This window comes from Oryctolagus cuniculus, chromosome 13, assembly GCF_964237555.1.
Source record: "Oryctolagus cuniculus chromosome 13, mOryCun1.1, whole genome shotgun sequence".
Classification (NCBI taxonomy): Eukaryota; Metazoa; Chordata; class Mammalia; order Lagomorpha; family Leporidae; genus Oryctolagus; species Oryctolagus cuniculus.
Window position 1 is genome coordinate 3,015,492 of NC_091444.1, and position 21,394 is coordinate 3,036,885.

At 48.3% G+C, this 21,394-nt stretch overlaps 1 protein-coding gene across 3 annotated transcripts in view; it reads left to right on the forward strand.

The window, feature by feature from the left end:
• The window catches only part of HMCN1 (hemicentin 1), a 459,307-nt gene that overhangs the window by 123,257 nt on the left and 314,656 nt on the right, over positions 1 to 21,394 (forward strand). For all 3 annotated transcript variants that reach the window (XM_070055058.1, XM_051820384.2, XM_070055057.1), the window contains exons 3-4: positions 10,719 to 10,877; positions 12,014 to 12,136. In XM_070055058.1, the coding sequence (XP_069911159.1) occupies positions 10,719 to 10,877; positions 12,014 to 12,136 (282 nt within the window). The remainder of the gene's footprint in view (positions 1 to 10,718; positions 10,878 to 12,013; positions 12,137 to 21,394) is intronic.

Here is a 21,394-nt window from a genome sequence, read left to right on the forward strand (position 1 = left end):
AGGATGACGCCCAGTTACTGCCATTCCCTAGTGGAAACGGGGAAATAGAGGCTGGAGCTGTAGCAGGCTGAGGCCCGGGGAGAGCTGTTTCACTGTGGAGGAGCAGTCCAAGGCAAGTGGGAAGTCCTACAGCCAGATAGGTAAGACTGCATGACAATGCAGGTTTTTATTTCTAGTTCTAGAGAATTCTTCCATAAGAATTAAAAAGCAAACTATTAATTATAAAAAAAAATTGAACAACTAAATAAGTAAATAAACTAGGAACAAAATTTGACTTGGAAAAGATGGGTGGGCCGGCGCCACTGCTCACTAGGCTAATCCCCCACCTAGCGGCGCCGGCACACCGGGTTCTAGTCCCGGTCGGGGCACCGGATTCTGTCCCGGTTGCCCCTCTTCCAGGCCAGCTCTCTGCTGTGGCCCGGGAGTGCAGTGGAGGATGGCCCAGGTGCTTGGGCCCTGCACCCCATGGGAGACCAGGAGAAGTACCTGGCTCCTGCCATCGGATCTGCGCGGTGTGCCGGGGAGGGGAGGGGAGAGGAGAGGAGAAGATGGGTGGGTTCTGGCAGTTCTGGCACAGGGGTTAACATTCTGCTTAGGACAACCCACATCCAGTACTGGAAGTCCTGGCTCTGCTTCCTGTTTCTGCTTCCTGCTAATGCACACCTTGGAAGGCAACAGATGATGGATCCAGTAGTTGGATCACTGCATCCATATGGGAGACATGGATTGAGTTCCTGGCTCCTGGCTTCTACCTGTCCGGGACATAGCTGTTTTGGGCATTGAGGAAGTAGACCAGTGGATGGGAGCTGTCTTTGTTTGCCTTTCAAACATAAATAAAAGTAAATAAACACAATTCTTTTTTTTTTTTTTTTTTTTTTTTTGACAGGCAGAGTGGACAGTGAGAGAGAGAGACAGAGAGAAAGGTCTTCCTTTTGCCGTTGGTTCACCCTCCAATGGCCGTCGCGGCCGGCGCACCGCGCTGATCCGATGGCAGGAGCCAGGAGCCAGGTGCTTTTCCTGGTCTTCCATGGGGTGCAGGGCCCAAGCACCTGGGCCATCCTCCACTGCACTCCCTGGCCACAGCAGAGGGCTGGCCTGGAAGAGGGGCAACCGGGACAGAATCCGGCGCCCCGACCGGGACTAGAACCCGGTGTGCCGGCGCCGCTAGGCGGAGGATTAGCCCAGTGAGCCGCGGCGCCGGCCAATAAACACAATTCTTAAAAAGAAAAAAAAGGCTTCTAAGCACTCATTTAGATACACTGTAGATCTGCAAAGATTTGATTTGCATTTTGGAATTGGACATGATTCAACTTTAAAAAGCAGTTTTTAGCTCATTGAAATGTTCTTAAATTGCATTTGGCTAACAAATTTCAGATTAAAAAAAAAGAATGGCCCATATTTAAATTAGGGAAGAAAGTGTGATAAGGAGTCTAACTCATACTCCGTGAGAAAACTTCATGAACAGTAGCAGTGTCTGGCCCAAAGTAAGAGCTGTTAAGTGTTATCTGTTACTATCATGCCTCAAGCAGTTCAAGGTGCTTTGCAGGGAAAGACATCCAGATATTCATGCCCTGGGTGAGCAACAGTTATGCCACTCGTGCCCAGTGAAAGGTTTTGTGCAAGTGTTTTAAGGTCACTGTCTCAGTACCACCAACACAGCACCATTCCTTTGAACCAGCGAGAAAACTGAAACTTTGCGATAATGCTGAATGCGTTTCACTCAGGTTACAAAATTGGCAAGTAGCAAGACTGATCTCAAAATGGGATAGTTAGTGCGAAAGCCAGTTTCTTTCATTGCTTTGCTACTTTCCTTCTGAATACTGGTTTAAGTAACTTCTTTGAAGCCTTATTACTCTACCTAAATTAACATGTGTTTATATAATGTCAGAGTAGTAAAGAATTATAGATGTGTCTGGGGCTGATCTTATTATCCACAGCAGAATGAATTGGCTTCCTAAATATGTATACCTCCACTCCTATCTCCAATACCTGAGTAACTGGCTTGCCTACAATTCCTGGGCAGCAAATGAGAAACTCTGTTTTAAATAGACAGTTGCTCTCTCTCCTTAGCACAAGCTCTTGTTCCTTAGTGTGGTACGTTTATTGCAGTGTGACCTTGACATACATTTCAGAGAGACCCAAGAGCAAGATGTATTTTAAGAGATTGGAAGTTACTACTAGTGTTTTGTAGGAGTATTTTGATTATTTTATTGTTAGAATTGAAACTTTGTTCAGCCTCTATGAAGTACCTGTTAAAATCAGTTTACTGGCAGAGTTCTCCCTTGGAGAGAAGGGTTCTCTGATGACCCTGAGTCCTCAGCGGGTGAGGACAGAGCCTGCGATAAGAGAGCTGGCAGCCGAGCAGGAACTCTGAAACCTGCTGCTGTCCATCCCGGTGCAGCTGGAAGCAAAGGACCGATTTCTTCCCGATGTGTTGTGTGAACGTCAGAGGACAAAGAGCGTGGGAGGCGTTCTGACTGTTGGATGGCTTTTCTAAAACAGAACACGCGGTGGTTAGAGTGGGGCTGGGCTGGTTTACGTGAGAAGCTTCTCGTTTTTCTTTGCAAGATGTGCATGCATGTGTGGGAATGTTCTTAAGGGGGAGTGCAGGGCTCATGGCAGAGGAGCTGGTCCAGGGTGCTGTGAGCAGGAGCTTCTGCAGGGGGCCGGGTGCTGTCAGTTTTAGGTGACAGTGCACGTAGAGGTCAGGACGTGTCCGCGGGAGTCTGTTTCTTCATCTAAGGCTGGGATTTCTGGAGAAAATGATAAACTACTACTTCCCTTTCAACAAAATAGATCTAAAAGGAAGTGGAAAAACTTCTTCTTGGTCCAAAGTGATCAGAAGGGGTCAGTCCTCCAGAGCTGTCTTCTGTGGACTTGGGAGGCATGGTGGAGTCTTGTCTTGGCATGGGCTTTGATTGTCTTGTGTCTGGTTTTCCCATCAGATGTCTGGACCCCTTCCCGAAAGCTGTCAGTACGCCAGGTTTGGGCGACCCTGCTCAGAGGTGATGGGATGGCCTTTGCCTACGGATGGAACCCAGGGTCTCCTGGGGCAGTGTCTGGGGAGCCTGTGCTGGGGCCAAGGCTGTGCGGCCTCCCCGGCAGACACACCCTGTGGGTGAGCCCTGGTGACTGTCCGGCCTCCCCGGCAGACACACCCTGTGGGTGAGCCCTGGTGACTGTGCGGCCTTCCCGGCAGACACACCCTGTGGTGAGCTCTGGTACTGTCACCAGTGGAGGCCCCCTGCTGTCCTCAAATATACCATCCTTCTGTATTTATTTTGATTGTTGTATAAGTGGTCTTAAAACATTGGTGGATAATGCGTGCTATGTGAAAAACTGTGCCTGGATTTCAAAGTTTTTGGTATAAAAATAAACTTACATTTTAATTTCATTTTCCGTGAACTTTTTGAAGTATCCTTATCTATAGTTTCCTCCTTTTAGATGATCTAAATCTTTTTTTTCCTTTTGAATTCTTTTTTTTAAATTTATTTTTAAGCCATGCAAACTTCAAAAGTACAGCCTTAGGAATATAGTTATCCTTCCCGCCACACCGCCCTCCCACCCACACTCCCGCCCTCCTCTTTGTCCCTCCCCCCTCACCAGTCCAAGGATGTACTTGTTGCCTGCAGAGTTCCTGATGCTGCGGTCTGTGGTCCCCTGGTGCTTTAAGCTGGATTCCGCCTTCTTCAGGCTTGTTTGGTGGTTGCTGGGGAGCAGAGGGTGCATGGTGGGATGTGGCATCTTGTGTTTGAGGTTTGGGCTGTGTGACATGGTCCCTCAGGGACGTTCCCGCCGTGTTCTCTCCTGGTGACAAAGGCTGGCATGTCACTGGTGAGCTCTCAGTTCCTGATTTACTCGTAACACAGCTCCATGTTATATCCAGTGCCATTTAATAGTTTCTGCGTGTCCATTATGTTTTCTTGGTCAAAAGTGGAACAGCTGTTTGCTAAGAAAGAAAACAGAGTTGTGCCGTAACTTCTATAGGTGGAGGACAGATACGCGAGAGAGACGCTTCTAGCACAGATGTCCGTGTGAAGGGAAGAGAGTCTGACCTTGAGGCAGGGCTCAGCATTCAGCAGGATGAACTCAGGTTAGAATAAAGCTAAGTATTACAGAGCTGATAAGAATTTGACCAGAAAAAGTTTCGTTTTTGATTGCTAGGAGTTAGGTGTACCTGGAAAACCACTCACATAAAGACTAGCTTATTGGGGGCCGGCACTGTGGCATAGTGGGTAAAGCTGCTGCCTGCAGTGCCGGCATCCCATATGGGTGCCAGTTCGAGACCCGGCTGCTCTACTTCCAATCCAGCTCTCTGCTTTGGCCTGGAAAAGCAGTAGAAGACGGCCCAAGTTCACGGGCCCCTGCAACCGCGAGGAAGACCGGGAAGAAGCTCCTGTCTCCTGGCTTCAGATCGGTGCAGCTCCAGCTGTTGCCGCTAGTTGGGGAGTGAACCAGTGGATGGAAGACCTCTCTCTCTCTCTGCCTCTCCTTTTCTCTCTGTGTAACTCTGACTTTCAAATAAATAAATAAATCTTAAAAAAGAAAGACTCGCTTATTGGAGACGAGCATGGACGTGAGGTGGGTTGACGGGAGGAGGAGCAGCAGGCAGGGGCTGCGCCTGCTCTGAGGTTGGCGTTCCTTCCTCTCGGGTCTTCCATTGGTGAGCACCATCCCGTGAGCTGGGGACGGCTCCTCTCAGAGCTCTTGGTTCAGTTTATTACACTTCTCCTCTCGCTCTGTCTTGCCTTTAAACAGTAGGACAGTATCCTTGACTGAGAGGATTTCCACTCAGTCTTGCTTTCTAAGAATTCATGTGTTGAATGTAATTATCACTGTAACTCTGAGGTTACAGGTTGGAAAATTTTTTTCATTCCAGGAACTACATTTACTGTGAAAAATCACATGGGCCTGTTTTGTTGTTGTTGATTGCTTCAGTACACGTTTTTCTATCCGAAGTGTCTTTGGGAATTTACTAAATCGTGGATAGTAGAATTATGAAGATAAAATGAGACCAAAATACTGAGCAAGAACGCACCTGCTGCTGCTTGTTAGTTGCGTTGCAGGGTTCAAGTGAAAACAGAGCTGACAGCTCAGACCCTTCCTGACGCACTTCTGGGGCATTGTCTGATGGTGCATTGTGCAGCTCATCTCCAGTCTGTCTGCAATCTACGCGTGTGTGCGTGCATGTACACACGCATGTTTGTATGCTTTTAGGAGGCACGTTTACATTGCTGGGTTTGTTTTCTCCTGTTAAGTATTAAACCTGGGTGTATGTCTAGAGAAAGAAATATTGGGATTCAGATTATATCATCCAGAATATATAAAGGGCCCTCAGAAATTCATGGAAAATGCTTATTATGAAAAAGCTATGCATGCATTTACAAATGTTTTTGCACCTCACCTAAATCTATGGATTTTTTCCATGAACTTTTTTTTAGAAGATTGATTTTTAAAAATATATTTACTTGAAACGTAGTTACAGTGCTGTGGTGTAGGGGTTAAAGCCGCTGCCTGCAGTGCCAGCATCCCATATGGGCGCCGGTTCGAGTCTTGGCTGCTTCACTTCCGATCCAGCTCTCTGCTATGGTCTGGGAAAGCAGTAGAAGATGGCCCAAGTCCTTGGTCCCCTGCACCCACATGGGAGACCCGGAAGAGGTCTAATCAGCACAGATCTGGCCGTTGCAGCCAAATGGGGAGTGACCCAGTGAATGGAAGACCTCTGTCTCTCTCTCTGCCTCTTCTTCTCTCTGTGTAACTCTGACTTTCAAATAATAATAAATCTTTAATAAAAAGAAAAGAACGAAATGTAGTTACAGAGAGGGAGAGACAGAGAGGTCTTCCATCTGCTGGTTCACTCTCCAAATAGCCACAACAGCCAGAGCTGGGCCAGTCCGAAGCCAAGAACCAGGAGCTTCTTCCAGGTCTTCCACGTGGGTGTCAGGGGCCCAAGGACTTGGGCCATCTTCGCTGCTTTCCCCAGGCCACTACTAAGGAGCTTGGTCAGAAGCCAAGCAACTGGGGCTCAAACTGGTGCCCATATAGGATGCGGGAGTCACAGGTGGCGGCTTCACCTACCATGAACCTTCTGAAGTACACTCGTGTGTTGGTGTCGCTGTGTGTGTGGTTAAACAGCAACTGGTGGCGTTTATACTGTTAGGGGATTAGCTCTGGAATGATTTCGTGATGTGAAATGGGCTGGATACAGCAATGGTACCAGGTTGGGTCAAGGCTGCTTTTCACTATCTCATTCACTATCTCACTCACTAGTCATTTGTTCATGCATTCATTCGTTAAACAAGGATGGAATACCTACTTTGTCCTTTAAGGTATAGGGACCTAGGAGGAAGAAATACGACTTACAATACAGCTCAGCTAACGATACAGCAGAAGGATGAACACGATTCTCCGGTGTCCAGAAGCAGGGGCGTTTTCTCCCTCTGAGTCTCAGACAGGCCGCTGTGTGTGGTCTCAGCGTAGGTCATAAAGTGCCTGGCCGCGTTGGCATGAATGGTCCTGTGAGGCAGAATTAAGTTCAGATCCCTGCTCTGTCACTTACTCGTGTGAAACCTGGGCAGGGTTTTCAAGGTTTAGGGCTCCGATACATGTAAAGAATGCATGTCATAGTGTACGTGATGGCACTGTCCCAGTGCTTGGCTCAACACAGATATCCACTGGCATGGGGAGAGTACCTCATGCTCAAAAAAACACTGGTCAATTAAAGAGACTTTTTTTAATATACAGGGAAAAAGCTTCATGCATTTCATATATACGGATTTAGAGCATAATGATGCTTCCCACGTTTCTTTTCCTCTCTCCCTCATCCACACTCTCCCTCCCTCCTCTTACTTTTCTTTTAATTTTTACAGTGACATAGTTTCAGCATACTTTATAATCACAAGCTTACTCCTCCACAAAATAAAGAATTCAACAACTAGTGAATAGAAAAGCTATGGTTCCAGTGAGACTTTTCTGAATCCCAAGTTCTTTGATTGTGAACTCTTATAGATGTTTTATAGATTATTATTACACTTTGTCCCCATTTGTTACTCAGGTCAAAACTGAAATGACTTGACCAACTATTGTTTTTAAGTTTGGAAATAGTTATATTTCAGTCACATTTTAGTTTTCCTCCAGTTTTCAATTTGGCTTCATGTCTGAGCCTGATACAAATCAAACTAATGTCTCTGACTGTGTGATGTTTCTGTATAAAAATGAGTGATGTTAGTAAAGCTTTAGTATGGGCCTATTCTGCCAAAGCTCAATTTGAAGAACAGGTGATTAGAAAAAGAAACACCCTAAACAAACCAGTAGATTGAGTTATTCACACACACACACACACACACACACACACACAATAGGTTTTATATATAATATATATATAACACCTGAATATATAAATTCAATACTTTATAATTTTTGAAGTATGTTATACTTTTAACCTAAAAAGGTTTAGAATACAACAACTTTAATTTCGCCTGTAGAAACTTCTGCTAAGAAAGCAAGCTCATGACCCTTTTTAGGTCAAGAGCGGGGAGAGCGGTGTTGTCTGTTAAGTAAAATGCCATGAAGATGCCTGTGTAGGAGTTAAGTACTGGAGAGCAGAAAAGCTTCTAGAAGTGAAGCCGGGTTTCTACAGCTTCTACCCCCTTACAGTTCAGAGTGGCATAATATTCAGTAGATCTCTCAGTTTTAGGGACAGTTTTTAAGTTGGTGCTCTGTTCCAACACATTTAACATTTGTTATCCAAAGGTTTAAATCTGGATTGGGATCCAGTGCAAGGAACGCCCCACCAGTCAGCACAGGCTGCAGAGTGCTTGGTTCTTAGACCCTGATGAGATCTGGAGCTCAGGTATCTGTGCAGAACCTGAGACGGGAGCCTGGGCAGCGCGCCGTGGGAGAGTCCCGTACAGTGTCCAGAGTTTCATAAGAAAGCCCGTGCCTTTCCTGGAGCCCTTCCATTCTTCTGTTTGTGTCTTAGTGGACCCCCAGGAGCCCACACTGCCTTGCTTTGGTGGCTTATTCTAGGCCGCACGCTCCTTGTGGATGGATTCTTGACCCTTTTCTTGGTTGCAGACTCACATTCTCTGGGTGTTCATCAGTACTGATTGCCCACCAGTCTATGCCGTGGGCCCTGTAGTTGTTGTCATCTGTGCTAAGGAAATAATCAGATACATATGGAAAACAAGTGCTGTGAAAAACTGTGGATTTCAGTTTCAATACCAAAATACACCAATCTTTTAATTCCATTTTTGTGATGTTTTTGAAGTATCGTGTGTATAAAATATAAGAAAATGTGAGCATTAATATTCGACAGAGAAATGATGAATAATTTCTGGGTTATAGACATAGTATTCTGTAATCATTAAATAAAACCCCTGATTTTATGGGACCACAGATCTCCTTAATGCTAGGTGGTAAAAATAGCATTTTAAATGTTAAATGGAGCATATGGATAGGATTAAGTGATCATATAGATAGGATTAAGAGTTAAAGAGATCATATAAATAGGATTAAGTGCTTGGTAATAATATTAGAATTAAAAAGGAGTGAATGCTTCAACATGGGAAGCAGTTCATACAGCAGACTCATAGAATGACAATTGCTTTAAATAGCACTCTGATCTCAGAATCAGCCTATAAGGCATTCTGATCTGGCTGCAAAGCCCATGAGAGCATTTCAGGCATGGAAAGCCGACACTTTGGCAAAAATGTCCTACTTGAAGGACCTCTGTGGGTGAGACCCATGTGGAAAGAAGTGGCCATCAAAGAAGGATGTACTTTTCTCTGAAGGGAAGAGAGAACTTTGACTTTGCTCATGGCCTTGTCTAAATTTGGAAGGAGATCATGGATTCAAAAGGTTTCCATAGTCTGGGCAGCTCATGTCAGGAGCCTCAGGTGATTACTGATATCACACATAAAAGAGTGTTAATTGTTAAATTAACAACAGAAGGCCAGTGCCGAGGCTCAATAGGCTAATCCTCCACCTAGCGGCGCCGGCACACCGGGTTCTAGTCCCGGTCAGGGTGCCGGATTCTTTCCCGATTGCCCCTCTTCCAGGCCAGCTCTCTGCTGTGGCCAGGGAGTGCAGTGGAGGATGGCCCAAGTGCTTGGGCCCTGCACCCCATGGGAGACCAGGAGAAGCACCTGGCTCCTGCCATCAGATCAGCGCAGTGCGCCAGCTGTGGTGGCCATTGGAGGGTGAACCAACGGCAAAAGGAAGACCTTTCTCTCTGTCTGTCTCTCTCACTATCCACTCTGCCTGTCAAAACAAAAAAACAAAAAAACAAAAACAAAAACAAAACAACAACAACAACAACAACAACAAAAAACAGGAGTCACTGCACTAACTTCCCATGCAGGCCCTCTGTCCTCTAATACTGGGATTATTAGAGTTGATAATAAAACTTTTTTGCAAAGATTTACTTCATTTTAATGTATTAAATGGAGGATATTGTTTAATGTCTAAGTGCTCACAAAAGATGTATCATTCTTGGGTTCTTCTTCAAAGTTAATTAAGTTATTCAAAAATTATATAAATTAAACCTCAAAGGTTTACTTATATTAAATTAACAAGTAAATTTTTTTCTTTATTGTAAAAAGTATCCTTTTGGTGTTCTGTTGCACAGTAGGTAACAACAGCTAACAATAACATGGTATTTTTCTAAATAGCTAGAAGAAAGACTTTTGAATGTTCATACTACAAAGCAATCTTGAATTTATGAAGCGATGGAAGCTAATTATTCTAATTTGATCACTAAAACATGCATGTATCAAAATACTACATTTTACCTCACAAATATGTACAATTATTGTTAATAAATACAAATCTAATGAAAATAAAGAAGAAAAACCCCCATTTTGAAGAATATTGATGGCCTAGAAACAAGCAGGGTATAATCCCAAATCTAGAATATAATGTTTAAAACTGTAAATATAGCATGCTCACAACTGCATGCACAAATCCACATAATTATGAAGGAAATAAAAATGGTAAGATTTTTCTGAGGGATTGACATGGTTTATGAAACCGTGTCGATCCTGTTGAAGTGGGAAATACAGAAGTCGTCGATTTGTAGGGAAGATGCAGTAGCATGAGCGTGAAACACTGGCAGGATATCTGATATGAGGTGGTGATGGGGGCTCCTCTGCTAGGGAGCAGCAGCGCAGAAGCTTGAAGGAGCATGGGAGAAGCGCCGGTGCGTTGGCCCGCGGGAGTGGTCCAGGACAGGGTGAGGTGCAGTGGAGGGAGGGGCCGGCCTTGGCGAGCGCCCGGCGAGTCGTCAGCCTCAGCCGTGGCGCACACAGCCCTTTCCCCGTCAATCACGGCAGGTGTGGGCTGCGACCGCAGGCAGGCTGATAGGTGCTGTGGTGAGAGCTTGTGGATGCTCTCTGGTTGCTCCTGCCTCCTCACTCCCAGAAGCAGGGTTGTCGTGTAGGAGTGAGAAGACTTAAGAAAAGGGCATGTGTGAGATGGTCGTCGAAGCGTGGGAGACAGGGTCAGCATCTAATTGCAAACTCTGCAGCAGTTCCATTTTTGCATATTTTGGGTGAAGTTGTAATTTATCCATAAGTACAGTTGTTTCCCCTCCGGTTTCATATCATTTTACATCTGTCAGAAAATAGACCTAACTCAGTTCCGTATCTCCTGGACAACCTGTCCTAACCCATACATCCCTTTGCTGATGAAATAATGTACTTTTTTTCTCTGATCAACAGGGTGGTGGTGATTGTCCAGAAATGAGTATTGGAGCTATCAAAATTGCCTTGGAAATTTCTCTCCCCGGATCTTTCATCTATGTTTTCACTGATGCACGGTCCAAGGATTACCGACTCACCCATGAGGTGCTGCAGCTCATCCAACAGAAGCAGTCCCAGGTGAGGAGGAGCCAGCCCACACCTCCCCGTCTGGAGACAGCTTGTGAGAGGGTGCCTGTTCCCTCTGTTTGTGGTGTGGCAGATGCCAGTGCTTACAACCTCCTGTTCCTATCTGTGTGATCTCATACGTGTGTGGCAGATGACAGTGACCGCCACTACTGTGTCTGCATCTGTGTGTTCTGATAGATTTGTGGCAGATGTTTAATTACCTGTCCACATCTGCATGTTCTAATACGTGTGTGGCAAGTGACAATAGCTGCAACTACTGTCCACATCTGTGTGGTCTAATATGTATGTGCCATTTAAACAAACTTAGATATGATAGTATACATAGCACATGGATGCCTGGTTCTTCAATACAAAAAAGGTGCTTGTTACCATCTTACCCTTATAAAACACAGTCCTGACACAAAATAGATTTCCGGTGTCACTTCTTGTAGGGAGTCTAGCCTGAGTGAGTTCCCCAGTGGATCAGGTATAGCTGCATAATAAACTGCGTCCACCCTCAGTGGTTCTCACGTGGTTACGATTGCCCACATGAGCTAGGCCAGGTTTGGTTACTCAGGTATGTGGGGAATGGTTTGGGTTTGGCTTCTCCAAGGTGGTCTCCATGGCAACCTGGCTTAGCCTCTTTCTCAGATTGCAGGTCATTTAGGCACGTCCTTCTTATGGCCATGGTTGGAACAGATCAGATGGAAAAGCACAAGGCTTCTTGAGTTTAGGCTCAGAGCATACCTTTTACTTCATGTTGGCCAAAGCAGGTCACGTGGCCAGGCTTGGGTTCAAAGATGACACAGTAGGTGCTGCCTCTTTAGTGACAGGAACCTCAGAATCCTGTAGCATAGTGTGTGGGTCTAGAGAATGGGTGCTGCGAGGAGGCTGTTGTGTAAGCTAGCAATGCCGTGGTCTCCCCTGCACCTTGGTAGCTTTAGCCTAAACTTCTGGAATAAGAATGGCTGTGTCCTGTGAGAGCTCATCATTAAACCATGTACGTGGTCAAGAATTATGTGTGTTTGTTTATATTGATGTACTCATGTCTCACTCACCAAAGTAATACGATAGCACTAGCGATGCTCAGTAAATACGTGCTGATTTCTGGAAACCCTTTAAGCGGCTTCTGTTTGCTACAATCGCAGGTAGTGTTTGTGCTCACTGGAGACTGTGATGACAGGAACCACATCGGATACAGAGTTTATGAAGAAATCGCCTCTACCAGCTCCGGTCAAGTGTTCCATCTGGACAAGAAGCAGGTGAACGAGGTCAGTTTGATAAAGTCCGTCTACTTTTTTACCAGCTCCATGATTGGTTAGGCCAGCCTCACTGTGACAGTCTTGATTTCAAAAACAATTTTAAGTTTTCCTCTTTCAGAAACAATGGCACCTTCTTCTTTTATGACTGTGTGTCATTTTATTGCCACTGTTGAGTAACATTTCACGTGTCTAAGTATAGAAGAATGTTAAGAAGAAAACAAAGATGGCCCATAATCCCCCTGCAAGATAACCTGAGCACCACTCTCCCAGCCATTGGCATTTTCCTACAGGCAAAAATAGTTCTAAGCAGAAGGTTTTATTGTAGGCCACAGGTTAAGAAAAGTATTGAACCTCTGTGGGAACACAGATTTGTTTGATACTAATTTCTGGATTGTATTATATTACTGTGACAAATTGTGTAATTTAAGCATAAATTTATTTAAAAATAGTTGGTAAATTTTTTTTTGGTAATTCTTGTTTAGTAAAACCAATTTATGTTTCTGATGAGTAACCTTTGAGCAGCTGGTAACATGAGACTTGACTGGTTACTGAAGTAGAATGAGAACATTAATTGTGGAGAAAAATTCTAATGATGTTAAGCCTCCAAAAATTAAAAGTCGAAACTGTGGCTAACTAACTATATGCTTATCAAAAAACTTTTATGACATTAAAATCTGTAACTTAGGTTGTAAGAAAATCTTGGTATTTTCTTAAAGTCTTTGAGATGTGTCAGAGTGGATGATTCCTCTCTTATCCTTTCTGTTTTCTTGTCTTGGCCTCAGTTGTGATAATAACATTTTTGGCTCATTTTTGTGTTTATTCGACCTTCATTTAAATGTCTAAGAACAGACCAGCAGTATTGACATGGTCACATTATCTGTACTGTTAATTTTATTGACAGATGCCTTTGTTTCTTTTTTTTTTTTTTAAGATTTTATTTGTTTATATGAAAGGCAGAATAACGGGGGGGGGGGAGGGAGGGAGGGAGAGAGAGGGAGAGAGAGGGAGAGAGAGAGAGAGAGAGAGATCTTCCATCCCCTGGTTCATTCCCCAAATGCTTGCAACAGCCAGGGGCTAGGCCATGCTGACTTAGCAAGCAGGGGTTCCATCCAGGTCTTCCACACGGGTGGCAGGGACTCAAGGTCAAGGACCATCATCTGCTGCCTCCAAGGAAGCGGAATCTAGCGGGAACTTGGACCAGGCGCCCTGAAACGGAATGGAGGCCTCCGGGCGGTGGTACAGCTTGAGGCACCACAGTGCCCGCCCCCACCTTTTTGTCTACAATTAAGTGACCCAGTTGTTCCTTAGCTAACAGTCCTGCAGGGCAGGCTATGGCCCGGCAGTGGAGGTGCAGGTTAAGGTGCCCGCATCCCGTATCCAGAGTGCCTGCATCCGCCCGGCCACTCAGTTGTTGCTGGGAAATAAATCTGAGTGGGATAATCCGAGAGCAAGCTGGGTGGCTTCCTTTGTTCTTGCACTCAGGAGAAGTGTTGGAGTTGCATCCTGGGACTGTGTAAGTCAGTGACTTCCTTCAAGAAAGCTGCCAGTGTGGAAGATTTGTGAACAGCGTTAAAACTGGACTTGGAAAATTTTGGAGATGTGATTTAGTCATTTCTCTTTTCTGCTGCTACATAATTCTTGCAAATTCTAGGGAAAAGAGATGCTCTAATGATGTCTATACCTTAAATATACACAAGAACTGCCGACAGCCACCCATGTTCTGTTTCCATTTTATTCAAGATGAATATTTGATCTGATTTACCCTCTTAAACTAGTCCGTCCTCTTCTCAGCCTAATTGAGTGTGTTTGGTATCAGCTCCCTCTTGAGCTAACTTGATGTTCATCCTCCCTTCCTCCCATTCTCTCTCTCTGTCTCTCTCTCCCTCCCTCTTTCTTTCTGCCTCTCTCTCTCTCTCTCTCTCTCTGCCTCTTTCTCTCTCAACAGTGATTAAGTACCCAGTCTAGGTATCTTTCATCTTTCTTTCACATAAAAGGGAAGCCAGAGCAGGGAAAGTATTTGGCTGGGCATCAGTAGTCTATAAATCACCGTATGGTATTAGAGTTTGGAAACACAAGTTAAAACACATCTCTAGGATGTACTTAATTCACCTTTGAAGACAGAAAAAGAGCTAAGCCATTTCAGTTGTATGCCTTCATTGATTTGTAAGCTGGCTGATTGTCCGTTGATCCAGTTAATGCTTCTTTATGTCAGAGGAATTCCAGATTTGCAGTCTCCAGGTTACTCACAAGGACTGTGTCCTTGTGTCAAACAGGCAAACCCGAAAGGACCCATTGTTGAGGTGTGGGTTTCCATACCCTTCCTCCCAGCGTTTCCCGACGTGTCCTCTAACAGTCCCTCTCTCCCCCAGGTCTTTTTCTGCACAGTCCAGCCTGGTGGATTGGTCCCGTTTCCATAAATGTCTAAGACAGAGGCAGGATGTCAGTAATTATCCCAGCAGAAAACAAATGGTCCACTCAGAGGGGCGAAGGAAAGTAATGGATGGCAGCTTCCCAAGCCGTGGGCAGGGCTAGCGGAAGCACCAAGAGTCCAGCAGCAGGGGGCCCTCCTCTGCTCCCCTCAGTCTGGTGGAGAGGAGGCGAGAGCTCAGATGGGCACCAGATGAGACCTAGGCGGAGGGCTCGTCGGCAGCTGTGGCCTTGGATCGGCAAACTGACATCCTGTTAGCTCCATCCCGCTGCCACTCCTGATGCCCTGTGTTTACCCAGATCTCCCTGGAGGCAGGAGGGCTGCGTCCCAGGGTGCAGCGCTGGATGGAGAAGGGTAGAGGACGGATCTGAGGGTGAAGAAAATACTTAGCACACACAGTGTGGGGTGGTAGAAAAGACTGCAGGGCTCATTTCCTTTTCTGTAAACTGGGGACAGTGATGGTTTCTACCTCGTTGGGTGTTGGACTTACAGCTTATCCATGAATATCAATGGCTACTCTCTCTATCTAGTGATGCCTGCTACTCAGAATATTCCAGGAGCCGTTTTTAGAATTTTTCTTAAGGCAAAGCATATCCGTGTAGGGTCTGTGTTTGATGAGATGGCCCGAGGTAGTAGCGTGTCATAATGTAAATTCCTGCTGCCTTAGAGTCAGGGAGACCTGCATTTGAATGGTCTCAGCCGCTGGCTGGTTGTGCAACTTTGTGAAACCAGTCTCTGAGTGCTCAGAGACCCTGCTCCTTCTCCTGAGCCCAAGACTGCTTTGAGAGCACAAGAAAACTCAGGGACAGCTTGGTCAGGGAGAGTCCCAGGCTGGAGGCCCTGTGTCGGGGTGCTGGTGCTGCATCCGCCGTGCCCTGGGGTGTCCTGATCCTGCAGCGGGCTCCAAGAGGGAAGGTGCCTTGGTCATCCTTGGTCATCCCATTATGAGTGAGTGCCGAGGGAGAATGACTCAGATTTTGTAAACTTTTACAGTTTCCCAGCAGTTGTCATTGTTCTTATTTTCATATCACAATTAGCAATACTCAATGGTGAAGAATGAAGTTGTAAGTTTAGGGAAGAATAAAAATCCTGCTACTAAAACCCTCCCAGAGTGCTTGCTAGGTTCCTGGCACTGATGTGTGTCTTGCTGTAATCCTCTCGGTGACCTTGGTGTCAGGCGGCTTGGGGAACTCTGAGCCTGGGGCTGGCACGTGCTGGTGCGTGCAGCCACTGAGAGAAGGGGCAGTGGGTGGCCTCCCTGGTCCCTGTGTGCGGGGATGCGGCTGACCTGGGAGGAGGGGCAGTGGGCAGCCTCCCTGGTGCCCTGTGTGCAGGGATGCAGCTGACCTGGGAGGAGGGGCAGTGGGTGGCCTCCCTGGTGCCCTGTGTGCGGGGTCACGGCTGACCTGGGAGGAGGGGCAGTGGGCGGCGTCCCTGGTGCCCTGTGTGCGGGGTCACAGCTGACCTGGGAGAGGGGCACTGGGCAGCCTCCCTGGTGCCCTGTGTGCGGGGTCACGGCTGACCTGGGAGGAGGGGCAGTGGGCAGCCTCCCTGGTGCCCTGTATGTGGGGTCACGGCTGACCTGGGGGAAGGGGTAGTGGGCGGCGTCCCTGGTGCCCTGTATGCGGGGTCACGGCTGACCTGGGAGAAGGGGCAGTGGGCGGTGTCCCTGGTGCCCTGTTTGCGGGGACGCAGCTGACCTGGGAGGAGGGGCAGTGGGTGGTGTCCCTGGTCCCTGTGTGCGGGGTCATGGCTGACCTGGGAGAGGGGTACTGGGCAGCCTCCCTGGTCCCTGTGTGTGGGGACACGGCTGACCTGGGAGAAGGGGCAGTGGGCAGCCTCCCTGGTCCCTGTGTGCAGGGATGCAGCTGACCTGGGAGGAGGGGCAGTGGGCAGCCTCCCTGGTCCCTGTGTGCAGGGATGCAGCTGACCTGGGAGGAGGGGCAGTGGGTGGCCTCCCTGGTGCCCTGTGTGCGGGGTCACGGCTGACCTGGGAGGAGGGGCAGTGGGCGGTGTCCCTGGTCCCTGTGTGCGGGGTCATGGCTGACCTGGGAGAGGGGTACTGGGCAGCCTCCCTGGTCTCTGTGTGTGGGGACACGGCTGACCTGGGAGAAGGGGCAGTGGGCAGCCTCCCTGGTGCCCTGTGTGCGGGGTCACGGCTGACCTGGGAGGAGGGGCAGTGGGTGGTGTCCCTGGTCCCTGTGTGCGGGGTCACAGCTGACCTGGGAGGAGGGGCAGTGGGCGGTGTCCCTGGTCCCTGTGTGCGGGGTCATGGCTGACCTGGGAGAGGGGTACTGGGCAGCCTCCCTGGTCCCTGTGTGTGGGGACACGGCTGACCTGGGAGAAGGGGCAGTGGGCAGCCTCCCTGGTGCCCTGTGTGCGGGGTCACGGCTGACCTGGGAGGAGGGGCAGTGGGCGGTGTCCCTGGTCCCTGTGTGCGGGGTCATGGCTGACCTGGGAGAGGGGTACTGGGCAGCCTCCCTGGTCCCTGTGTGTGGGGACACGGCTGACCTGGGAGAAGGGGCAGTGGGCAGCCTCCCTGGTCCCTGTGTGCAGGGATGCAGCTGACCTGGGAGGAGGGGCAGTGGGCAGCCTCCCTGGTCCCTGTGTGCAGGGATGCAGCTGACCTGGGAGGAGGGGCAGTGGGTGGCCTCCCTGGTGCCCTGTGTGCGGGGTCACGGCTGACCTGGGAGGAGGGGCAGTGGGCGGTGTCCCTGGTCCCTGTGTGCGGGGTCATGGCTGACCTGGGAGAGGGGTACTGGGCAGCCTCCCTGGTCCCTGTGTGTGGGGACACGGCTGACCTGGGAGAAGGGGCAGTGGGCAGCCTCCCTGGTCCCTGTGTGCAGGGATGCAGCTGACCTGGGAGGAGGGGCAGTGGGTGGTGTCCCTGGTCCCTGTGTGCGGGGTCATGGCTGACCTGGGAGAAGGGGCAGTGGGCGGTGTCCCTGGTCCCTGCGTGCGGGAGCGCGGCTGACCTGGCTGGAGGAGTATCATGGAGCTGGGCAGTGGACAGGCCTGGGAGGCTGGGGGCAGACAATGGGTGGTCCTCTCTCAGCTGTCATGGGAAAGAAGATTCTAAGGTAAAGAAAATGTCTCTCTCTTTCACACTGAGGCATTTCCAAAAGGAAGGAAAGTTAAACTCACTAGTATTTCAGAGGAAGTGATTGAAACCCAGGAAAATGAAGTGACAATCCGGGGAAAATCCAGCAACCTGGCAACAGAATCCTCTTAGACTGGAGATCACAGGATGGATTTCCCCTGCTGGTTTTACACTCCTTGTCCCCAGTGTGAGAAAAGCCATCAGCTTTGCTGGAATGTGAACCAGTGGCCGCTGAGGACCAGAACCCAGGCCAGGAGCTTCCTCCAGGGGAGCTTCAGGACGAGCCCCAGGCTCAGGGTTGTGCACGACAGCCCCTTGAACGAGGTGTCTGCCGCTTTGTTTCTCCTATTCCACGCTTCACCCCAGACATTATTCAAAAGATAACCTAACCTCCGACCTTGCAAATAAGTAGAAACGGGTGTTTCCTCTCTAATTTTAAATGGAAAATGTGTTAGATAACTGTAACATTATTCTAGAAGGCTGCAGGACATGTGCAAAAACAATGTGTAAATATTTCCATTTGCCCCTTTTGGACTTGAATTAATTAAACGTCAGAAGCGAGATGGAGAGCCCGGAGTCGCTTGCTCTTTATTTTTTTTTTTAAAGATTTATTTATTTGAAAGGCAGAGTTAGAGGAAGAGGAAGAGAGAGAGAGGGAGGGAGGGAGGCAGCATAGAGATAGATATCTTACTTCCTCTGGTTCACTCCCCAAATGGCTGCAATGGCCGGAGCTGGGCTTATCTGAAGCCAGAAGCCAGGAGTTTCTTCCAGGTTTCCCACACAGGTACAGGGGTCCAGGGATATGGGCCATCCTCTGCTGCATTCCCAGGCCATAGCAGAGATCTGGATTGGAAGTGGAGCAGCTGGGACTCGAACCCGTGCCCATATGGGATGCCAGCACTGCAGGTGGCAGCTTTACCTGCCAGGCCACAGCACCGGCCCCCTGGAGCTCATTCTTTAGCACACTGTCTCCACACCCACTGACACACTGGGAAAGAAACGCATGCCTTGCTTGCTTCCAGAGGCACCTGTTCTTGTTCTGTTGCAGAGCCAGGACTGACATGTTGTCCCTGTGAGCGTGTACTTGGGATGCTGGTGCTAAGTCATCTCATCACCTTTCACTCCCAGGCACCCGAGAGTGCTTTACTGGTCACTAATATGTTTAAGTAAAGTCATGTGTACTTGGTGTTTCCATTTGCTTAGATTCTAAACATTTTTAAAATTTATTTTTAAAAAATCCTCTATTGCCCAAAGGCTTCGCGCACGGGACCAGTCTTTCATAAAGTGTACGTTGTCCATAATGGCCCTCGCAAATGTCCTTGTAGCCATCCGGCGTCAGTGGCCTGAGCCGTCTCTGATGCCATCCCTCCTTTCACTGTCCACGTTGAGTAGCTGGTGCAATGCTTTCCATTCTCTTTTCTTTTTTTTTTTTTTTTTTTTTTTTTTTGACAGGCAGAGTGGACAGTGAGAGAGAGAGACAGAGAGAAAGGTCTTCCTTTGCCGTTGGTTCACCCTCCAATGGCCGCTGAACCGGTGGCAGGAGCCAGGAGCCAGGTGCTTTTCCTGGTCTCCCATGGGGTGCAGGGCCCAAGCACCTGGGCCATCCTCCACTGCACTCCCTGGCCACAGCAGAGGGCTGGCCTGGAAGAGGGGCAACCGGGACAGAATCCGGCGCCCCGACCGGGACTAGAACCCGGTGTGCCGGCGCCGCTAGGCGGAGGATTAGCCTAGTGAGCCGCGGCGCCGGCCTCCATTCTCTTTTCTTGATGGCTTCCCCAGTCAGCCATCCTTTCCTCGCCCACTGCCAGCCGGCGTCTGCGTCCGTGTGGCCTTTTGACTGCTCTTCACCATTCTCATGTTTTTGTAGCTTCGTTTCTTATTCACTGAGAAGACTTTTGCCATAAAATAAACTTATCCTTCAATTCCATTTTCCACAAGCTTTTTGGTACCTTGAATTTTCAGTGGAGACTGGCTGCAAGAAAGGCTGACAGAGGCATGGGACTTGAGCAGACACAGCGAAGAACGGTGTCCAGAGGGTTAGTCAAAGCTTAGACTGGACGGAAAACTTCAGGTCCTTCCAGCCTAAGGGCAGCCAGGTTTCCTGTAGCGATGAGCCCTGGGGGCTCCAGTTACAAGGTGCTTCTTTTACCTCCTGGGTGCATCGCGTTTTCTCCTCTGAAACTGCATGGGCTCTTCTCCTGGAGACCTGGCCTCTGCCACAGCAGCCAGCCACCAAGCCCTCGGCTGCGTTAGGGATTCTCACTCATGCTCCAGTCTCGGGTCAGAAGTGACTTCTTCCTCTGTGGCGATTCCTGATGCCCCAACTTTTGGTTGGTTGCCTGACGCATGTCCTCCTCTCTTCACATCCTCATGTTGTATGATAACAACACATCTGCTATTCCAGGCTATGGACTCCACAATAACAGGAGCTGCTCCTGTCTTTATTTTATATTCCTGCTGCCTACCAGCGTGCCACACTCACTGTAGGCTAGAAGATAGGTGTTGAATGTGCCTGGAGAAAGGAAGCATGGAATGAAGTTGAGCTTTGACTAGGAGGATCTTGAACAAAATTCCAGGTCTGCGACTGTGAGTTACGATACCTGTGGCAGATTGAGCAAGAACAGAGGTATGTTGCTGATAGTTTCCTTGTACACAATGAAGCTTTGTGTCCAAATACAGTGATGTCTCCTCTAACCTGACCTGATTCTAGATCAGAGTATGACTCCCATCCAGGTCTCGTGACTCGGGGTCCAGAGCTCCCTCCTTGCTTTCTGCTAAGGGTCTGGAACTTTCTTTAATCTTCAAGTCCCTCTGGACTCTTTCTTGTTCCCTTTGAACCTGCCTGTCTGGCTGATGAGATGACCTTGGTGTCTTCTCTGGATACGTACAGATTCAGTGGGAAAGAGCGTTTCTGCCACTCAGTCTAGTTTTCTCTCTGGGGGTTTTCTATATCCCTAACAGGGTGATCAACTGTAGTTTTAGGAATTTAAATATACAGAGCTATCACAAGCTATCAGGTATTGGCTACATTGACTTTATACGACAAAGGAAGGTTTTGTTGGGATGGCGTCCATGTTTGCATGGCCTGTGGGAATGGAGAAAGTCACGGCCAAAGAGTTGAGCAGAACACAGCGCTTCACTCCTGAGTGTGACATCATGCTGCCCTGCACTGGGGAGCTACGTGAGAAAGTCATGAACAGGAAAGATCAGACAAAAGGATCAATGTGATTTGTTAATACATTTAATTCCCATTTTTCTATAGGAATCAAATAACTTCTCTTGAATTTCAAGTATTTTGTAGTAGGAGAAACGTTATAAGAGTAGGTTTTCTGGCCAGCTCAATAGGCTAATCCTCCACCTGCAGCACCAGCACCCCAGGTTCTAGTCCCAGTCAGGACGCCGGATTCTGTCCCAGTTGCTCCTCTTCCAGGCCAGCTCTCTGCTGTGGCCCGGGAGTGCAGTGGAGGATGGCCCAAGTGCTTGGGCCCTGCACCCCATGGGAGACCAGGAGAAGCACCTGGCTCCTGCCATCGGATCAGCGCGGTGCACCAGCCACAGCGTGCTGGCCGCATTGGCCATTGGGGGGGTGAACCAATGGAAAAAGGAAGACCTTTCTCTCTGTCTCTCTCTTTCACTGTCCACTCTGCCTGTCAAAAAAAAAATATATAGGTTTTCTGATTTGGGTCCCTCGAACTTTGATTTGTTTTTTACAGCATCCTTCCTTTTTGTTAGAAGCGTA